Source organism: Peromyscus californicus, unplaced genomic scaffold, assembly GCF_007827085.1.
Source record: "Peromyscus californicus insignis strain IS unplaced genomic scaffold, ASM782708v3 Scaffold_5__1_contigs__length_169319896, whole genome shotgun sequence".
Classification (NCBI taxonomy): domain Eukaryota; kingdom Metazoa; phylum Chordata; class Mammalia; order Rodentia; family Cricetidae; genus Peromyscus; species Peromyscus californicus.
The window spans coordinates 89658406-89678016 of record NW_026294573.1 but is presented as its reverse complement, the minus strand read 5'-3'; the positions used below and the strand labels follow the sequence as shown (position 1 = coordinate 89678016).

The window sequence follows — 19611 nt, the reverse complement described above, 5'->3', positions numbered from 1 at the left end:
AAATTTAAGTTTTCCTCATTCACTCTGCAACTTAGACGTTTCCCGCAGAGGAAGTTTGTTAGCCCAAGGCTCAAGGGCTGTTTCAGGCTAAAGACCCAGACATTTCAGGGAGACTTTTCTATGGTAGGAAAGATGGAAAGAAAATTCACCATTGCCGGGCGGTGGGTGGCGCCACGCCTTTAATCCCAGCACTCCGGAGGCAGAGGCAGATCTCTATGAATTTGAGGCCAACCTGATCTACAGAGTGAGATCCAGGACAGGCACCAAAGCTACATAGAGAAACCCTGTCTCAAAAAAACAAAAGAAACAACAACAAAAATTTTAGCCGGGCAGTGGTGGTGCACGCATTTAATCCCAGCACTCGGGAGGCAGAGCCAGGTGGATCTCTGTGAGTTCAAGGACAGCCTGGGCTACCAAGTGAGTTCCAGGAAAGGTGCAAAGCTACACAGAGAAACCCTGTCTCAAAAAACCAAAAAAAAAAAAAAAAAAAAAAAAGAGAAAAGAAAAAAGAAAGAAAGAAAATTCACCCTTTCCTTCAGCTTCTGCTTCTCTTCATGACATAGGTGTAGCGTTCCTTGATCTCATTCACATCTCCCAACTTCAGTCTCTTTGGGTTGACCAGTTGGGGTGTTCAGGTTTCTTATTACTTGTTTATTTCAAAGGAATTCTCAGTTTGATACTTCAAATTAGTGATATTTCAACAATATCCACTCCAGTTCTTATTTTTATACTTTCTCCTTATCTTCTGGAACACACACACACACACACACACACACACACACACACACACACACATTTATATTTCGGAGGACTCTATCTCTACACTATTTTTACTTCTTAGGATTCTTTCTTGTTTTTCATTTCCAACACAGGTTGCTCTTGCTGTGGGGCAAATGATAATGTCACAAGATGCAATCTTCAAAGCGCGTGTGGCTCATATTCCTTGAAGCCAGTACCGGCTTGTCTGCTGAATACGCAGTAGACACAGATTGCCATCTCCCCACGGAAACTCTCAGCTGATCTCAGCACTAACACCGTCTTCATTTTCCTGTTTCCTCTGTCGTCCTCTCCCAACTGGATTTTTACAAATTCACTTTTGAACCAGAAACCTTCCTAGTTCTTACATGGTTTTTAACCTGCCATTTTCTCATGGACTTGCAGCCTAACCCCCAGAGGGGCATCCCTACCCAACACTAACATGCCATTGCCCAGGAATTTGGTTTTTCTCCTGCCCCATGCAGGCACCTACCTTTGCACACAGCTGTCTGAACTTTGGCACTCCACTTCCCAGATGTGGCACATCTCATTTCTCTGACCCCAGATAAAACGTATCCCTGGCGGCAGCTTAGCTGGCAGATCATCCCAGGCTTGGCTGGCTGCTTGCCACAGCTAGGTGGAGATATGAGGACACCCTTGGGCTTCTGGAAGGTGGCACAATGACGTTCTGTTTCAGAGAAATGACAGCACGTTATTTGCACCCCTACAAAACAGAAAGGACAGAGTCCCTTTACCTCACCCTCAAATGTAACTGTGCTACCTTAGACTGACAAGCCCCACCCCTAAATGATGGTGTGTGATACTGCATGTACAATGTATTATAAAAAGTGTAGAGCTATCTCTTTGGTTATCTCTTATTTAATTTGTTTGTGTTTTGCTTTCTTTTTGAGACAGGGCTTCACGTAGTCCAGGCTGGCCTCAAATTTGCCATGCAGTCAAGAATGACCTTGAACTTCTCATCTTCCTGTTTTCACCTCCTAAGCATTGGGATAGAAGGCATGAACTGCAACCACCTGGTCTTATGTGGGATCAAACCCCAGATTTCCTACAGGGTAGGCAAGCATTCTACCAGCTGAGCTGTATCCCCAGACCCTCTTCTGTTATTTTGCCATTGTATCAAAACCTGGAAAGTCTCTGGCATTTTGCTGATTGTGACTTTTATCATCTGCTTCAGGAAACTTCATTCATTGTTGATAATATTTATGTAGTTGAAGTATAAATTGGACTCCAGCTTTCATGGATTCAGTGATGTATTCAGCAACTGATTTTATTTTATCAGCTTTTGGGTTCTGTCTTTTTTGGTTGTGAGCCTAGCCTTTAATGGCTGAGCCATCTCTCCAGCCCGGGTTCTGTCTTTTTTAAAACTTTCTTTTTTATTTATTCTTTGTGTCTTTTACATCATGCCTCCCCATCCCACCCCCTCCACCCCCCCCAAAAAAAAAACAAAATAAAATTGAAGAGAAAAAAGGGAAAAAAAGGAAGAAAGGGAAAATCTCATCATGGAAGCTGCAGTGTGACACAGTGAGTCCCTCAGTAAACCCCTTTATCCATACATTTTTACATGCAGGTGTTCATCACAAAGAGTCTGGTTCAAGGTTCAAGGTTCAAGGCCCCTGGTCTCTGCTACACCATCCACCATCGACACTGGGCCCTCACCGGGATCCTTCCTGGACATCCTGTTGCTTCCTTGTGTCATAGAGATCCTGCAGTCCTGGATCCATAGGACAACCCCACCCCTGCCCCCATTCTCCAACAGATCACAGATGGGGTGGATGTTGGGGTGGGCCAACTCATAGCCCTGATTCTGGGCCTGGTTATTTGCAGGGTTGGTCAGCCCGCCAGCTCTCCCCTGTCCTCACCACCAGGGTGAGCTCTCCAGCATTGCCCTGGCTAGTTCACCCCTTGTAGTGATGAGCAAGGGGCAGGACCAGTTCTCTGGCTTTCATGTCCTCAGGGTTGTTTCTCCTACATCTACACCTTTAGAGCCAGCTCTACTGTGTTGCCTAGGTGAGGTGTAGGGGCCACTTCCCTGAGTGCTGCTTCTGACAAGGGGCAGGGACAGCTCTCCCGCTCTTATGACCTCAGGGCCAGCTCTGCCACCTGCTTCGGGCATTGATGGGGGTGGGCATTTCTTCCCTGCCCATCCTGCCACATGACAGATGAGTAATGGCGGCAGCTCTTCCATGCTCATAACATTGGGGCTGGCTCACCCACACTTCTGCCAACAGGGGGTTCTGTCTTTAAGTGAGTATATTTTAGAAAAATCTTTACCCCTGCGGACAACTGTGTTACAACTGGGGCTTTGACGCTTCATCCTATCTTTAGCACAAAAAATAGCCGGCAGATTAAGCAGACTGTAGACAGAAGTGGTAAATCCAGGCTAGGACTTCATGTGTGAAGGAATACATGTGTGTGTATTAATTTATTGTAGCAGAGATTCTAAGAGGCCACTGGTTACAGCTTCTGTCCTCTTTTCCTGTTGCTCTTCTTTTTCAAGCTTATCTTAGACTGTACCATCTTCTAGGAAAACCTTGGAACCACTCTCTAATTTAAAAAGGAAGAACAAAAGAAAAATTCCATTTAGGCTCTGGAATGAGGCTGCATTTTATGTATGCACATATATTTGGAGAAGACAACATTTTGATAAAATTATGTCTGTTCTTAAGATGCCCCTTTTGCTTTTCAGAAGCATCTTCTAGTTGGTTTAATACAAGTTTCACTCATTTGTTTAAATTTTTTCTTATGTATTTCATGTAGCTATTTTGGGATTTTTATTTGTTTTGTCTTTTGAAACAGTGACTCAAATATCCTAGGTATTTCTTGAATTTGCTATATAATCAAGGATGACCTTGACCTTCTAATTCTCCTGCCTCTGCTTCCCAAGTTTTTGGGATTATAGGTGTGTGCTACAATGTCCATCTTTACAAGGTGCAGGGAGATGAACCCCGGACTCTGCATGCTAGGTAAGCATCCAACTGAACTACACCCCGAGCACACTTCAACCAGTCATTTGAATGTGATTTTCACCATCTGTCCCAGTTCTCATAGGATGAATACAAGCTGCTTACTTGCTGTTCTTATGACTCAGATGAACTCTCAGTATTTTGGGTAGATTAATTTTACTTTTTAGTAGTCCACCAATCACGATGAGACTGAATATCAGTATCTCTAGTCTTGTGATTCATTATTAATGATAATGAATGATCGCATATCCTCCTTTTTTCCCAGTTTCCATAAAACGGTCTCTTTTGTTTCTCCATGGTGGTTGCGGGTCTATGGTGGACATTATTTTATACACGTGAGCATTGTGTCCACATGCTTGTGTGTGCACCATGTGCATGTCTGGTGCCTGCAGATGCCAGAAGAGGGCTCGGGTCCCCTGGAGCTGGAATTACAGACTGTCGTAAGCTTCCATGTGGTGCTGGGAATTGAACTAGGATCACCTGGAGAGCAGTAAGTGCTCTTAGCCCCTAGATATCAGTGTCTTATGGTTCTGATGAAAATGTGTTTGAAATGACAAAGGTGAAAAAATGCTGGAAGGATTACAGTGACTTCACAATGTACTTGGCAATGCATCTCTACAGCACCACACGTATGCACATGTACCTGTTTATTCCTATGCATCAGGAGCATGTGTTCAATTCCAGGTCCTTGCAGAATCCCGGACAAATAATCTGCTCAGACCTCACACTTTCCGGCCACTTACCCACACACCGGGGTTCTGTACCATCCCACTGGGTGTTCCCTTGGCAGGTGAGCTTAGCACTTCCTTCTAATCTGTATCCTTCATTACAGGTGACCAAGCACACGGTGTTGTAGGACATTTCCGCAGTGGAGCAGCTGATGTGGCCATGTTTGGGCTGGCGGAGATGAGGGCATGTTCTCACTATAAAAAATGTCAACAATTGCGTTTTACTAAATACAGACAGAAGTGGAAATTGTTACTTTAATAATGGCTTTGTGTTATAAACAAGACAATTACCTTTTCTTAAAGTGTCAAGAGATAAACAACACACAATCATTTCTTTTGAAATGTGGCATCCTTACAAACCTACATTTTACTTGCACCAGTACAATCCACAGTCTGTAGCCCATGGGTGGGAATTTAGACTGTGTGTGGAGTCTACCTCTGAATAGATAATGACAGCTATGTAACAAAATAGCTTGTTCCCAGCCGCTGCGGCAGAGCCTGTGAATTGCCCACTGACTTTATTTGGGTTTTATTGCCGTGAAGAGACACCATGACCATGGCAACTTTTATAAAGGAAAACATTTCACTGGGGCTAGTTTACAGGCTCAGAGGTTCAGTCTATTACCATCATGGCAGGAAGCATGGCAGCATGCAGGCAGACATGGTACTGCAGAAGTACCTGAGAGTTCTACATCTGGATTGGCAGGCAGCAGGAAAAGAGTGACACCGGGTCTGGCTTAAGCATTTGAAACCTCAAGGCCCACCCCCAGTGACACCTTTCCTCCAACAAGGCCACACCTACTCTGGCAAGAACACTCCTCCTAATGGTGCCAGTCCCTATAAGGCTATGAGGGCCGTTTTCATTCAAACCACCACACCCACCCAGTAGCCATTTTTCCAGCATAACATAGCATCATAATGTGCCCAATCATAGTTTCCCAACTTCACTGCTGTTGATGAGAGCCGATGAGATGCAGCTGAGTTTGAGTGGGACTTTCCAACCAATGGAGCACTTTTCTGTCTTTCCCTTTTCCTCTTCTTCTCTTCCCAGACAGAGGTGTGTGAGAGATTGCGCCAGCTAACTGTTGCATATTTACCAGCACTGTAGGAAAAGTGCCGTGCTTTAAGATGACAGTGTAGAAACACTAAAGAAACCCTAGTCTCTGGTGACAGTGGAGTTCCTCCACCAGCTTTGGAATATCTATACTGTCTTTCTTTTAGACAAGAGGAAAACCTTAAACTCCAAGGTATTGGTAATTAGAGCTTGGATGCCAGGAGCTGTACACATGTCAAATTCTTTCTAAGCATCATTCATTTGTTCCCTGTACCAATTCTCCAGGGAAAGATACTGAATAACAAAACAAACAAAAAGGCCCTATGGAAGAGCTAAGTCCCGTTTGACTGCAGACAGCACTGGAGAGCTCTGAAGGCCAGAAGAGTGCATAGCGATCCCTAAAGAATCTGCAGCACAGTGTTTGGAGATCAAGAATATTGTGAGGACTCCGAGTGTACTTTCATGCACGAGCAAGTTTTTTATGCAAGAATGTGTATTTGTTTATTTTGAAAACTTTAAAAGAACAGGAAGGAAAGCTCATGCAAAATCCTCAAGTGAGCGTTCTACTGAAGTTACTGGCAGACTTTATTCTGTGGGAACTCATTCAAATTACATCAGTTGGCAGAGCATAAATATTAAGTGAATTAAATATAAATTTCAGATTTATTACTCCATAGAGGAAATTCAAGAATTAAATGAGAGGATAAATATGAAACCATGTCCTCTGCTGTCTGTGGGACAATTTGGGCTGGAGTCAACTATTAATAAAATACTTATCAAAATATTCTGCCTGCCACATAGGACTGTTATTGAATGTGTCCATCATGCACAGTGTCATGTTGACTGCTGGGTTGTCTTAAAAGATAAGTGAGATAAATTCCTATGATTTAGATATATAAAATGGAAAATAATATCAGACAACTACTTTTTGCTTCAGCTAAAAAAAAAAAAAATCTCAAAAAACAAATCAGAGCTTTCCAGAGCTAAGATGAATGGATCTGTAACATCTCTCAAGGGTACTCATAGCACATTAGAGTTGGTGTCGCAGATGCAAACTGTATTGCTTCTCAAATGTTGGCTTTAATAAACATTCATTGCTCCACATGGAAAACAAAGCAAACACAGCCATTTCTTAAACATTTTATGCACTTCATTCAAGAATGAGTATTGACCACCATTCTTCATAGGTACACATTTAATTACAGATTAAACTTACAATTATTTTGTTTCTCAACTTATATTTGTCTCAAAGAATTCCAAATATGGTCAATGAAGAAAACAGCAACTTACCCTAATTTGACCATGTCACATTGTATACATGCATTGAATTATTCTACTCCATAATGTATACAATTGTTATTGATAGATTATACAACAGCTAATAATTTAGAAAAAAATGAGTAAAACTAAAAAATATAGGCAGGAACTCAGTCCTGCAAAAGAGAACAATCTATATATAGATGATGACAGACCTACAAATGGACTGTGGGTTTCATCTTAAACATGAATTGGATTTTTTTCAGATATATGTTTCTTGTCAATCTCCAAATTGTGATTCTGTCTATTACTGGAAATAGAGCACATCGGATGCTAAATGCAGGCATCTTGCTGTTGAAACTGTTTCTCAGGAGAAACACTAGTATCCCAGGAGTTCATTTACTGTGCTTTAGTTAGTTGTTATTGAGGCATCACTCAAGACTCCCTCAGTGGTTTAGAATGAAGCATATAATTCAAAGACAATTAGAAATGGCTGTAAGTGCTTTATGAAGGGGAATAAGTGCTCCACTAAGAGAAAGAAGAATGAAGCCTGTCAATCATCATTCAACACGACATAATATTGACAGTATAGCATAAAACATGTAAAATACAAGGAACATAGGATCTAATTTCCACTAGTCATTCTTTCCTGACTCAATCTTAGATTTTTATTAAAACTATGATACAATTAAAAGTATTCTCTGTCCTTTAAGCTATACCTGTAAACTACTTCTCCATACTATCCCCCAGAAACAGAAGCAGCCTTGCCCAATGGAAGCATCTCAGAGTCCCATATACACCTTTGTTTATGAGTCACTACTAAAGCCACACTCGTGCCCATGAAGCTGTTTACTGCTGCTGGTTCTAAGGGGCAGTCCAATTTTACAGACACAAAAATAAGAAAAAATACGTTTTAGAGTTGATGACAAAGTATATGTTTTGTTGTACTGGATATCAAGTAAATCCAGAAGGCATTGATAATATGGGAAAGAAAGGACCCGGTCTTCATTCAGGACAACTGTACTTAAAGGTGAGCTAGGTAGTGGCTTTGGTGGTGAAGCTGTGGGATTTTAGGACAATCCATTGTTGTGGAATATTATTTTACTGGGCAAAGACTCAGAATATTTACTTTAACTATGTAAAGGTGTGTTACGTTTGTTTCTGCTGCCTTTGTTAATGATGTAAAGATGTATCACAATTGTTTGTGCTGCATTTATTTAATTATGTAAAGATATGTTGTATTTGTTTCATCTTGCTTGCCCAAGGCATCTGATTGGTCTAATAAACCTGAACAGTCAATAGGTAGGGAGGGGAGGGATGTATCGGACTGCCAGGCAGAGAGATAAGTAGAAGGAGGAACCTAGGCTTGAGAGAGAAAAAGGAGGTGAGAATGAGGGAGAAAAAGAGGGAGCTTCCCCTTGTTCTAGATAGACAGGCAGCTGCCAGGCAGCCAAACATGGAAGAAGCAGGAAAAGTAGGACATACAGAGAGAAAAGGTTAAAAGCCCCAAGGCAAAATGTAGATGAAGAGAAACGTGAAGTTATAAGAACTATCAAGAAATGAGCATAAGATAAGCATTCATAACTAATATTAAGTCTCCATGTCATGAATTGGGAGCTGGTTGGTGACCCCTACAAAAAAGCCTCCTACAATCCATAGTCTTGCCAAGTCTTCCCTCTTGTAATTAATGTTATTATGCCTATATTAGAATAGCAACTGAAGCACATAAAGGAGATCCATTCAGGTCTCTGCTTATATGTTTATCAATATGCATCTCTGTCAAATTGAAATTTCATTTGCCAGAGTTATAACTCAGAACATTGGGGAGGAAAAAATATTCTATATTAAGTCTATATTAACAGTGCTGTATTAACAGTCAAGCAGCTAATCAACAATGTGGATGGCTGTGGTAGCCTGTATTGTAACAGGTTGGTCAACAAAGAAATATGTTGGCCAGAATCCCCATGGTGGTCTCAAGTCAGGCTTGCTCAGAAGAGAAGCCTACATTTGCTTTGGGAGGCAGAAGTGTGGCAGGGGTCACTGCAGTCGGATTCAGTGACGGACAAATGCAGGTAGACCCAGTGCCTTCCAATGTGTCCCTACTCGCCTCCACATCCTCACTGATAATCCTGGTGACCAATGGTGGCCCACGTTCACTTCCAGCTGTGGAGCCACAGGGGCATAGCTACACAGAGGAGAAGGCTCTTAGACTCCCCAGCATGTGTCTGAGAGTGTCCGGTGGTTTCCACTTTGAAAGCTCTACAGGCCTAGATTGACTCATGAGGGACTCTCTGGTGCTCTTCTGGGCTTTCTGTTTTCAGTTTCCTTCCAAAATTGTGTAGGGTTTGACCTCCAAAACAAGTTCCTAACCCAACAACACACATGCTTCCCTGAGTGGCCCTGTCAGAGCATCAGGGCTGGCTGGAAGACTGCAGTAAACAGTCCAGGCCCACGCCTCTCAGACTGAAGAGCATGACAAGAGATGAGGGCTTATGCGGATGAAGATCAAAGGCATAATACAAGGCCTGCAGAGGAACAGCTTTCAGAGAGGCACTATGGACATCGACAGCTGTTTAGTGTAGGACAGAAAGTTTGGGTTTAGATTACGGAAGGCAGGGAGGCAAAGTCAAGACCTTTCCCTGAAGGGACAGTGGACTGTCCACTCCACTTTTCTCCTTTGAAAAGTCAGGTGTAGAAAAGTTAAAAATGTCCATCTTCTTCACTGTCCACTATTTGGAGGAATGAGTAGAGATTGCACACAGAACTGGTGACCTCATTTGGTGATTTCAAGGAAAATGTTTCAGATGTGGTCAGAACAATTATGTTAGTAAGGATGTGTGGGTTTTACTGCTTGACGGAAAGTGTCCATCCTTTGCCTTCACACATCAACAGTGGCTTGAGACTGGAAGTCAATAGTCTAAGTCTTTTCTCTCAGAATCCAGACATTTCGAATGCCCAGTAAACAGCCTCAGGCTCGTCAGAGCCTCTTGGAGGTAATGCTTTTTGTAACTAGGAAGCCAATGCTGTTTTGCGTTTTTCTGGGGTGTTCAGAAATGTCACTAAGATTATTTCCAGACATCGATCTGTTTTTAATGTTTTCTTCTGGCATTCACTAACTGATGCTAAACTAGATTTAAAGGCTTTGGTTGAGCATATTTATTTTCTTTTTTCTTTTTTTTTTTTCGAGACAGGGTTTCTCTGTGTAGCTTTGCGCCTTTCCTGGAACTCACTTGGTAGCCCAGGCTGGCCTCGAACTCACAGAGATCCGCCTCACTCTGCCTCACAAGTGCTGGGATTAAAGGCGTGTGCCACCACCGCCCGGCAAGCATATTTATTTTCAAGATTTCACCGTGGGGTTATATTCTTTGACCTTCTGTTACCATTACTCCACAATTCCAGTCACTCTCTGAATTCCTAACAAGAGAGGACACGTCTAGTGTCTGCTCTTCTGTCAATTCATGTTCTTCAGAATTCTGTTATCTTTGAAATCACCCTCTACTTTCAAGGGGCTTTCTCAGGTTACATTTTCCAGTTAATTAATTTGGCTCTGAAGTATGTGTTTATGGTGCAAATAGTTGTAATTTCCCCCTTCTTGCTCTAAGGATTCTTATTACTCTTAGAGTTCCCCTCAATTCTTTGGAATCCTAGTCTTCCTTGATTGCTGCCATTGCCTTGGAGGCTCCACTGTTCAACTTTTTATGCTTCCTTGTCGGCCATTTTTGTCCGCCAATTCGCTGGCCATAGTTTGTCCTTGACTTCTGGCAGGCTACATGAATAAGACCGGATTGGCATCATCTTCTATTTACTACTGGGTTCAGTTTTAGTGGCTAATAAACATAGACAATGGATGTCTGTGGAACGTTCAAATGCTTTTGGAATGCAAGTCAGTGAGCATCCCCTATGGGTATAGAAGCACTGAGGTTCCCCGGAGACAACACCCTTTACCCAGTGATCTGGGTGAAATTATAAAGTCTTGAAGTCAAGTCCTCAGCAAAGGGTGTTGACAATGAACAGAGTAAGTTTCAGTAACAAATCAATCCACCAAGATGTCCAAGTAAGTCTGAACTCCAGAAAAATCAATTACTACTTTTAACATATACCTATGTCCCAACTCTAGTACTCTAGACAGAGTAGCTTTGGGGGCCAGGCAGTTGGAGGGAGGTCCTCAAGTCCTTGATTTGCTCTTCTCTTTCCTTGGAAAACCTCCTCCTGCCCGCCTTGTGAAGCCTCTGGAGATCAGGGCTATGCCGTCGTAAGAACTAGGAACTCAGGTAATGGAGATGGCCAAATGGGGTGATCTGACACACTGCTCTGCCTTTGGTGGAAGCCTTGACCCCAACTGCTGTTCCCATTCTCTTTCTCACTGACTTGATTTGCCTCCTTGGAATCTCACCATAATAAATTCTCCACTTTCTAAAGCTAGAGACATTTGAGTTGAGGAGCTCCCACTGAAGGATTATGGCATGACTCAAGCCCTGTCTTGTGGTAGGAATTTAGCCCTCACTCTGACAATCCCCAAACTTGGCACCAGTCCTGATGTTCTTGTTACCCCACCTTGACTACTGAAGTTGGAGTAACCTGTTTACCTCTAGACCAGCAGTTCTCAACCTGTAGGTCACGACCCCTTTGGAGTCACTAATCAGATATCCTGCATATCAGATATTTACATTTACATTACAATTCATAACAGTAGCAAAATTATAGTTATGAAGTAGCAATGAAAATAATTTTATACTTTGGGGGGTCACTACAACACGAGGAACTGTATTAAGGGGTCATGGCATTAGGAGGGTTGAGAACCACTGCTCAAGAGACACCTGCTTGTTTATCAGAGCTTGTTTATCAGAGGAATATGAATGGCATAGTTTGCAATGATGAGGTCAGTCAAACTTAGCAGTTCTCAACCTTCGTCCAATTTTCACTTCCTTAGGCATATAAGCAAATAACTGACTGGCCCCTTAGACTCTAAATTGTGAAAGTCGGGCAAGACAACCAAGAAACGACATGACCTGGCCAGACTGCGTACCTCTGCAGAAGCTCTCTGTCCCAGACCACAAACCATTGGGCTGACACAAATGAATGCTGCTTCCCACGAGGTCAAATCCAGGGCGACATCGGACCCCACAGGCTGCATTGAAGTGGTTTCTGCAAGTGTTTTGTATGAAAAAGCCATTTTCAGGAGGCTTCAGAGCAGGGCAGTGGACAACTAACAGAGAGAAAAGCAAAGAGCACAGTCAGATTTTGTCTATGGAACTGTAGTGTTTCAGTATATTTAACAAGGCATGCCATGTGTCTATTGGTCTGTCTGTCTGTCTCCATATATACATCCATATTTACAGATCTTAATTCCCCACAGTGCTCCCATTTGACCCATCTGATTTCTAAGTGTGTTTGGAAGAAGAATCCCTACATATGACTCCCCGTAGGTATTTATTACCAATTAAAATGTAACATAGGCTGAACACTTCAGACTTCAAAGGGCTTTATTTTGATACTGGTATAGACAAATGTAAGCTTTCCTAGGCTTTCTCCCCCAGCTTTGGGGCTGGACCCCAGGACCTCATGTGTGCTAAGCATATGCTCTACCACCAAGCTATGTCCCTAGTTCTTGACTTTCATAGATCATTAGATATTTTATCTCTTAATCAAGGTAGAATAAAATAATGAAGAAATAAAAAGCCAAGTGTAGTAGCACACATCTTTAATCCCAGTACTCAGGAAAAAGATACAGCTTTTATCATGCATTACATACTATGTTAATATTTTCTACTTTTGACATGATGGAAAAATATTTACGAAACAAACTCTTTTTAAAAAGTGAATTTGAGCACTACCAGGTTATTTGCTTATTTGCTGTTCAAATTCACTGCTGAAGTTGTAGCATTCTTCATTTCTAAGAACTAATCCGTGCTTTCTGCAATCACATTACTCCTATGATCTCGGATCCTTTCTCCAGAGCAGGATGCCTACGTGAGTGCTAATAAATGCTATGTAATACAAGCAAATGACCCACCCCCACCCCCACCGCAGTGTGACCAAAGACAGGATGCTAGAGACCATCCTAAATGAGTCTGGTGCAACCACCACTCTGCTCCACAGAGTTCAAGGTCAGCTTTGCATTTCCTGTTTGTTCGCAGTGGGTGGCTTACCCTGACAGGTCTGACCAAATGTGCGGTACCCCTCTCTGCACACACAGTCTTCAGGGGATGTGCTTCCGGGTGGAGAGGTGTGGTTTTCATCGGGACATGGGATGCACGTGCTGATTCCTCCTGGAGAAGCTTCAGGCTTATATGTCCCAGATGGGCAAGCTGTGGGCAGACAAGCAGCCAGAGAAGTCCATTTATGTGTAATGTCCATAGAAACTTAGAAAAATGTTGAAAACAATGGGGTGGAGATAATCATTCTACATAGAAATAATTATTATATAATTCAAGCAAAAAAGAAAATTTTAAAAAAGATTTATTGTATTTTTATTTTATATGTGTGTGTTTGCCTGTAAATTTGTATGTGCACCATGTGTATGTAGTATCCACAGAGGCCAGAAGAGGGCATCAGATCCTCTGGATCTGGAGTTATAGATAGCTGTTGGTTGCCATGTGGGTGCTGGGAATCAAACTCAGGTCCTTTGGAAGAACAGCTAATGCTCTTAACCACTGAACCATCTCTTCAGCTCCAAAAGCAGCTGCAAAACCCCCTAAAGGATGACATATTTTGTTTGTTATGTGCAGGGTATGAAAGCTTCTCTGGCCTACAGCTAGTTTCTGTCATAAAATATGACATTATTGCCATGCCTGGGTTGATTTTTTGAAAAAACTCAATATAGCAGTGTATGTTAAGGGACTCCAAGGACTCAATGACACTCAGTAGATTAAGCAAATCATAGCACCCAGGAAATCTGTATTTCATCTCCCCCATTCCGTGCTGTCACTCCACCGCCACCTCAAGGCCCCCATGCCCCCTCGATGTGGATGTGCAAAAGCACTGGGTCGTCGTTTCTGTGGGAAGCACTTGACAAGAGGTGAAGAGAAAGTGAAGGGCTACAGTGAAAAACGCAACTGATGGGAAAAGGTCTTTTGAAGAAAAAGTAATGAGAGAGCCCGCTTCTTCAGGCTCACAGGGAGAGAAGATGAAAAGCGGAGTCTAATTGACCATGCTTCGGTCACCCCTCTGTACTGACAGTGTGTGACTTTGAATTTGTAGCTTCAGCCCTTTGGGGCTGCCCATCTGTGAAACAGCTCGAGAATAGACATTCGATAACAAAGGGGACTTGGCGGCACTCAGCTGAGCAATTAAATGAAGCACAGCCACGAGGTGGGTTTGATTATTGAGAAAAACCACAACCAAGGAGCATGTATTTCCAAGCCCAAAGCATGAAGTAATCACATCAAAAGTAAGAATCATAATATAAAGCAGCTATTAGGAAAACAACCACGGCTCTAAAATTCATCATTAAAAAAAGACCATCTAACTCCCGTGGCACAGGCTAGAAAATTCTAGCTCTGAATCCACTTAAAACTTTAAAAATGAGGGAGACATTGAAAAATACTAATACCGCTCTTGGCCTATGAAAAACAGTTGGGCATAAGGGAAGGGACTATTACTTCAAAGCATTTTGTTTGTGAGTAGTGAAGTGCTGTTGAATTACACATTATACCAGACATATCTTCACCCCAACGTTGAGGATTAGGAACCTCAGGTTAGTGTAAGACAGCAAGGGCTCCTTTGAAGGGAAGCCGGCGTTTGCAGGAGAGCCAGATGGAGATAAAGGCAGTCATACACAAGAGCAGTAAATTACAACTGCAGAATGAATCTTGCCACTGGGGATAACTGACAGGCAACAGAAATGCAGGACAGCAGAACTGAGCAGGCACAACCGTAGTCATTGTTACGATATCAAGGCTGAGACTGGAAGGTACACAGCAGTATCCAAGCGAAATTAACAACAGTCACACCCACCAGGAAGGAAACATACCACAAGTTTATGAGAAAAATCAAGAAGACAGTGATGAGAATCGGGCAGGTCCATCAATTCTCCAGTGCAAAAGCAAATGTCAGGAAAGAAAAGCAGCGTGGATTAAGGTAGATAGCTGTGTACAAGGAAGATAGTTATGTAAAAGGATACTATGAATCCAAATAGTCATAACACTGGGCAAGAATGAAGGATGATATGCGTGACTTTAGGGGGAAAAAAGATGTATTTCATTGGCTAAGAAGGAAATCAAAATCAAGAACACAAAATTGTGGAAAATAGTGTTAACTGTTTGAGAATGAGAAACTACTTTTGGAACATGTAGTAACATTCTAGTATCACACTAAAATAATTGTGAAAATTGAAACAAATATCAAGTAAAACTCCCTTTTCTCAAAAAAGACATGATAAGAGAGAAAATGATTCTGGGTAATATAAAGAAGAAAGATTTAAGAGATGAGAGGAACAGGTAGACAAGAGGAAGAAAGCAATCCATTCCGTATATACCAATATGATGAAATGGAAAGAAAACGCAGGATCCAATTTGTTTATAAAAAGACTTGTGTAACTGTGAATGGGGAAAGAATGTATGACTTCCAAGCCAGCAGAGAGAAAAATACAAAGAAATCTGAACAATAGGAACCAAAAAAGAGAGAAGAAATAACAAGGAAGACTGAAATACCAAAGTCCATAAATGAAGGAGGCAGAGGCAAAGCCAAACAGATCGGTTATCACAAACAGGCAGTTAATTTAACCCTGTGGATAAGATAGAAACCTGAAATATGTCAGACTTACAGTTTGAAAATAGCATGCTGTTAAAACATATGTAAAAAATCTTCAGAATGTCCTGGTGAAGGAAACAAATTACCATCTCATGGAGAAATAAAACCATGTGAAGAACAGCCTGGTGCTGTGACATACACCTTCAATCCTGGCACTGAGGAGGCTGAGATAGAAAGATTGCGAGTTTGGGGCTACCCTGGGCTACATAACAAGTCCCTGTAGAGACGGGGAGAAAGGAGGAGAAAGAAGAATGGGAGTGGGACTGGTAAAAACACAAGACAGAGATAAGTGCACCAATAAAGTGATGAAGAAGGAAGCTTTTCCTGAGGAAGAAATGTGTGCTGCCGACAATCACAGGGCAAACGGTTTATTGCTTAGAATGAAGTGAAAATGAATGGCTACCTTTTAACTTGGCAACATCTCAAATGATGTTAGCACCTCCTGTGGACGGGTGTGTGAGGAAAGGGCTTTCTCCTGAGCCATGAAAAATGTGTAATGTTTCTATAGGGTAAACTGAGGGAATTCACTGTAAGTCTCACAGGGTGCGTTCTCTTTAAGGAGTTTGTTTCTAAAGGTGTTCCAACGAAATAGAACCAAGAATGTACACTAGACACTGTTGATTATTGTACAGCATTGATGACGATGCAAATGTTCACAGAGAAAGGCTTTGTTAAGTTCTTAAGACACATCCAACCCATCAGGCAGTAGCCATAGAAGTATAATTCCCAAGCCGGGGAGATGGGGCCTCAGTAAAGTGCCTCCTGTGTGGGCCTGAGGACCAGCGTTCACACTGTTAATCATCTGGGTACAAAATATCCAAACACGGAAGTACACATCTGTAATCCCCATGCTAGGGTGTGTGGAGACAGGCAGGTCACTGGAGTTTGCTGGTCAGCCAGGCTAGCTGAATCAGGGAGCTCCAAGTTCAAAGACAAAAAATGTTGAGAGCAAACAGTAAAGGAGGGCACCAGACACCAACCTCTGGCCTCCACTGGCATTCCATATGCCCTTCATGTACACACGAGTATCTACACAAATATTCTCCCCTCCCTCCCTCCCTCCCTCCCTCCCTCCCTCCCTCCCTCCCTCCCTCCCTCCCTCTCTCTCTCTCTCTCTCTCTCTTCTTCAAATAAAGGAGTCAAATATTAATTAATGTTTTCTAAATATCTTAAAACTTATTTTATTTTTATATGTAGGTGTTTTGCCTATGCACGTATGCACACTGTGTGTATACCTGGGGCTCCTGGAGTCTAGAAGAGGGCATTGGATGCTCCAGAACTGGAGTGACAGATAGCTGTGAGCTGACATTTAGGTTCTGGGAATCAAACCCAGATCCTCGGGAAGAGCAGCCAGTACTTTTCGTGACGGAGCCATTTCTCCATCCACCATTCAGTAAATTTTGAATCAGCTCCCCGGCTCATCATTTCCCAACCCTGTACGTGGGGGGGGGGGGTGTTCTTCTCGTCTCATGAGTGTGTTGTAATCAACAGATACTTCAGCACGTGGTGAATTTGCCTCCCCCACCATCTCCATTTCTTTCCCTTTCTTGTCCTCTACTTAGCTTGTCTTTGCAAGGTTTCCCTTTCTCTAAGCGGACTTCCGGCATCCTCTATGACTCTCACTTATTCTTCAGTCTCCCCAGCTCTTTCGACAATTGTGCCCCTTCTCTTCGGAGTCCCACAACACATCACCATCCCCTGCACTCTGCTTCCAGCATGTGTAACAACTTAGTTGTCTCTTTCTTCAAGAGGGCAGCACACTTTGGTAAGTCCACAGACTTCTCCAGTTCACTGGATCCCACAGCTGTCTATCCCACTGACTCCGTCAGCAGTCATCCAATCAGAGGAGGGCAAGAGAAAACAGCATCCGCCAGAGGGTGGGCCTAGGTGGAGACCACACTAAAATATGAAGGGCAACAATGGGCTGAAATGAAAAGATGTTAGACTTGGAGGCAAGACAATCGACCCACAATCTCGCCTTTTCCATTCACAAGCTACGGGGTGCTGGAATATGATTTTTCATTTTCTATTTCTGTAACGTCAGGAAGTTAAAGCTATCGATGTCTAAGGTCTTTCCAAAAGTAGTATGTGAAGATTCCATAAATAGAATAGGAAAAAGCAATCTGAAGAAGTCTTCACAAAGGGCAGTCAGATTCTGGATGCAGATTTGATATTTGACATTAAAAAATAATATAACTAGAGAAGAAACTAACCCTACATTAGTATTTGCCAAACCTCCTTGAATACAAGGGTTTACAATATTGGAGAATAGTGCTTGGGATAAAAATATCTAAAAGCACATTTGGAAACACATTGTGACATTCACAGCGATGATGGGAAACAGACTTCAGAGAACTATTTAGAGGCATTACACAATCCTAGGGGGAGAGGTGTAATTAGCTTCCTGGACTTTCAAGGGAGAAACACATCCTCATCCCAAACTAAGCAAAGATGAAAAGATGAAATAAATCTGTGGTTTGAGCAAGTTTTTCAAGGCTTGCTAGAGGTATATGGTTTTGTTTTGTTTTCTGTTTAAAACGCAATGCTCCTGGAAGTAAACAAAATATTATTTCTTAACTTCTCTCATTGTTGTTGTTAAAATAAACACTTTCTCTTTTCAGAAACATGTTGGTGGTTAGTAGCTACTATTACTGAAGTGTGAGTCTTGTTCTCATGTACAAACATCAGATCTTTCTTCAGCTGACAGTGAATTCCTTTGACTGAAGTAGATTCATACATCAACTATTCTGGAATCTGTAAAAAGAAAGGCCTCTGTGCTCTCTAATGGCAGGCCCATTAAATATCGACATACACTATCCAGGGTGTATTATGTGTCTATGTAGCACACAACATACACGGACTGCCACTCTATCAAGTTCTTCTTTACGCATGCTCTAAGATTAACTTTTAAAATCATGATGGATATTGGAAGCCTCGATCCTTGCATGACTCATCTCTAAAGGCTAGTGAATAATTTTAAGGAGTGTAGTTTCTGAGAGATTGCATGAGATGCATCTGGTGGTGTAGGAAGCCAGGCAGAATGCAATGGCAGCCCGTGGAGTTGTGCCATGCAGAAGCCTTCACTCTGTTCTACCGAGGACAGGCATCAAATGTGACGTTAAAATAACATCGCATATCTTCCCAACCTTACACATTTGATCTGAACACAGAGTCTGTTCCTGCAGGAAGCTGTGCAGGATTTTGAGCACAGACTTCATTGCTGTCGGAAAGAACCACCTTCTCCGGCGATGAGCCGATGCTTTCACAAGAACAAGATCTAATTGTACACAGAGGGGCTCCATTTCCATTCGGTGACTCTGATCCATTACGATTGTGTCAGTGAATTAAGTGACCCTGAAGTCTCACACATCAGTGCTTGTGTGGAATGTGTAAGTGTCCTGCCACTCTCCCTGGGTTGGTCAGTTCATTTGGCTAGAGTCCAGAGTATTTAAACAAAATTGTGAATTTGAACACTGTGGGGTGCCTTAACAGCAAATGGTGCCTTAACTGCAGGCTACCCCACTTGCGATAGGAAGCACCTGTTCAATCTTGCTAGGAGAGTGATGTATTACTGAAACTGTCAAACAAACCAACCCAAGCCCTCAAAGGATGCCTTGGTATGGAAATTGTCATATATTAAGAATTGAATAGATAGAAAGACAGACAGACAGAGGGACAGACAGGCAGGCAGGCTTGCAGGCAGGAAGGCAAACAGACAGATAGAAACACACACACACTTACCTTTCCAGCTCAAAAACATTAGCCTTTTTTTTTAAACTCATGAGCCATTAGAGGTGAACTATTGTATATCCATATTACCAGGGTTACAGGTAAGTGGCTTCTTGCACTCCTTTTTTTTTTTTTAAAACTGGGTATTTACTATTTCTGTTACCTGATTTTTTTTATTTAATTTTACAGCCTTGGCTGGCCTGCAACTAACTACATAGCCCAGGCTGGTCTCAAACTCACAGAGATCCACCTGCCTCCCCCTTCCAAATGTTGGGATTAGAGGATGCACCACCACACCTGACAATAGTTTTTTTTTAAGTGTGTGTGTATGTGTGTGTGTGTGTGTGTGTGT

General features: G+C 42.3%; 1 protein-coding gene across 1 annotated transcript in view; it reads right to left on the bottom strand.

Moving 5' to 3' along the window:
• The window catches only part of Svep1 (sushi, von Willebrand factor type A, EGF and pentraxin domain containing 1), a 177861-nt gene that overhangs the window by 105630 nt on the left and 52620 nt on the right, over positions 1 to 19611 (bottom strand). The window contains exons 4-7 of the mRNA XM_052717725.1: positions 12929 to 13087; positions 11806 to 11985; positions 4484 to 4663; positions 1250 to 1444 (exon numbers count right to left, since the gene is read on the bottom strand). Coding sequence (XP_052573685.1) covers positions 1250 to 1444; positions 4484 to 4663; positions 11806 to 11985; positions 12929 to 13087 — 714 coding nt within the window. The remainder of the gene's footprint in view (positions 1 to 1249; positions 1445 to 4483; positions 4664 to 11805; positions 11986 to 12928; positions 13088 to 19611) is intronic.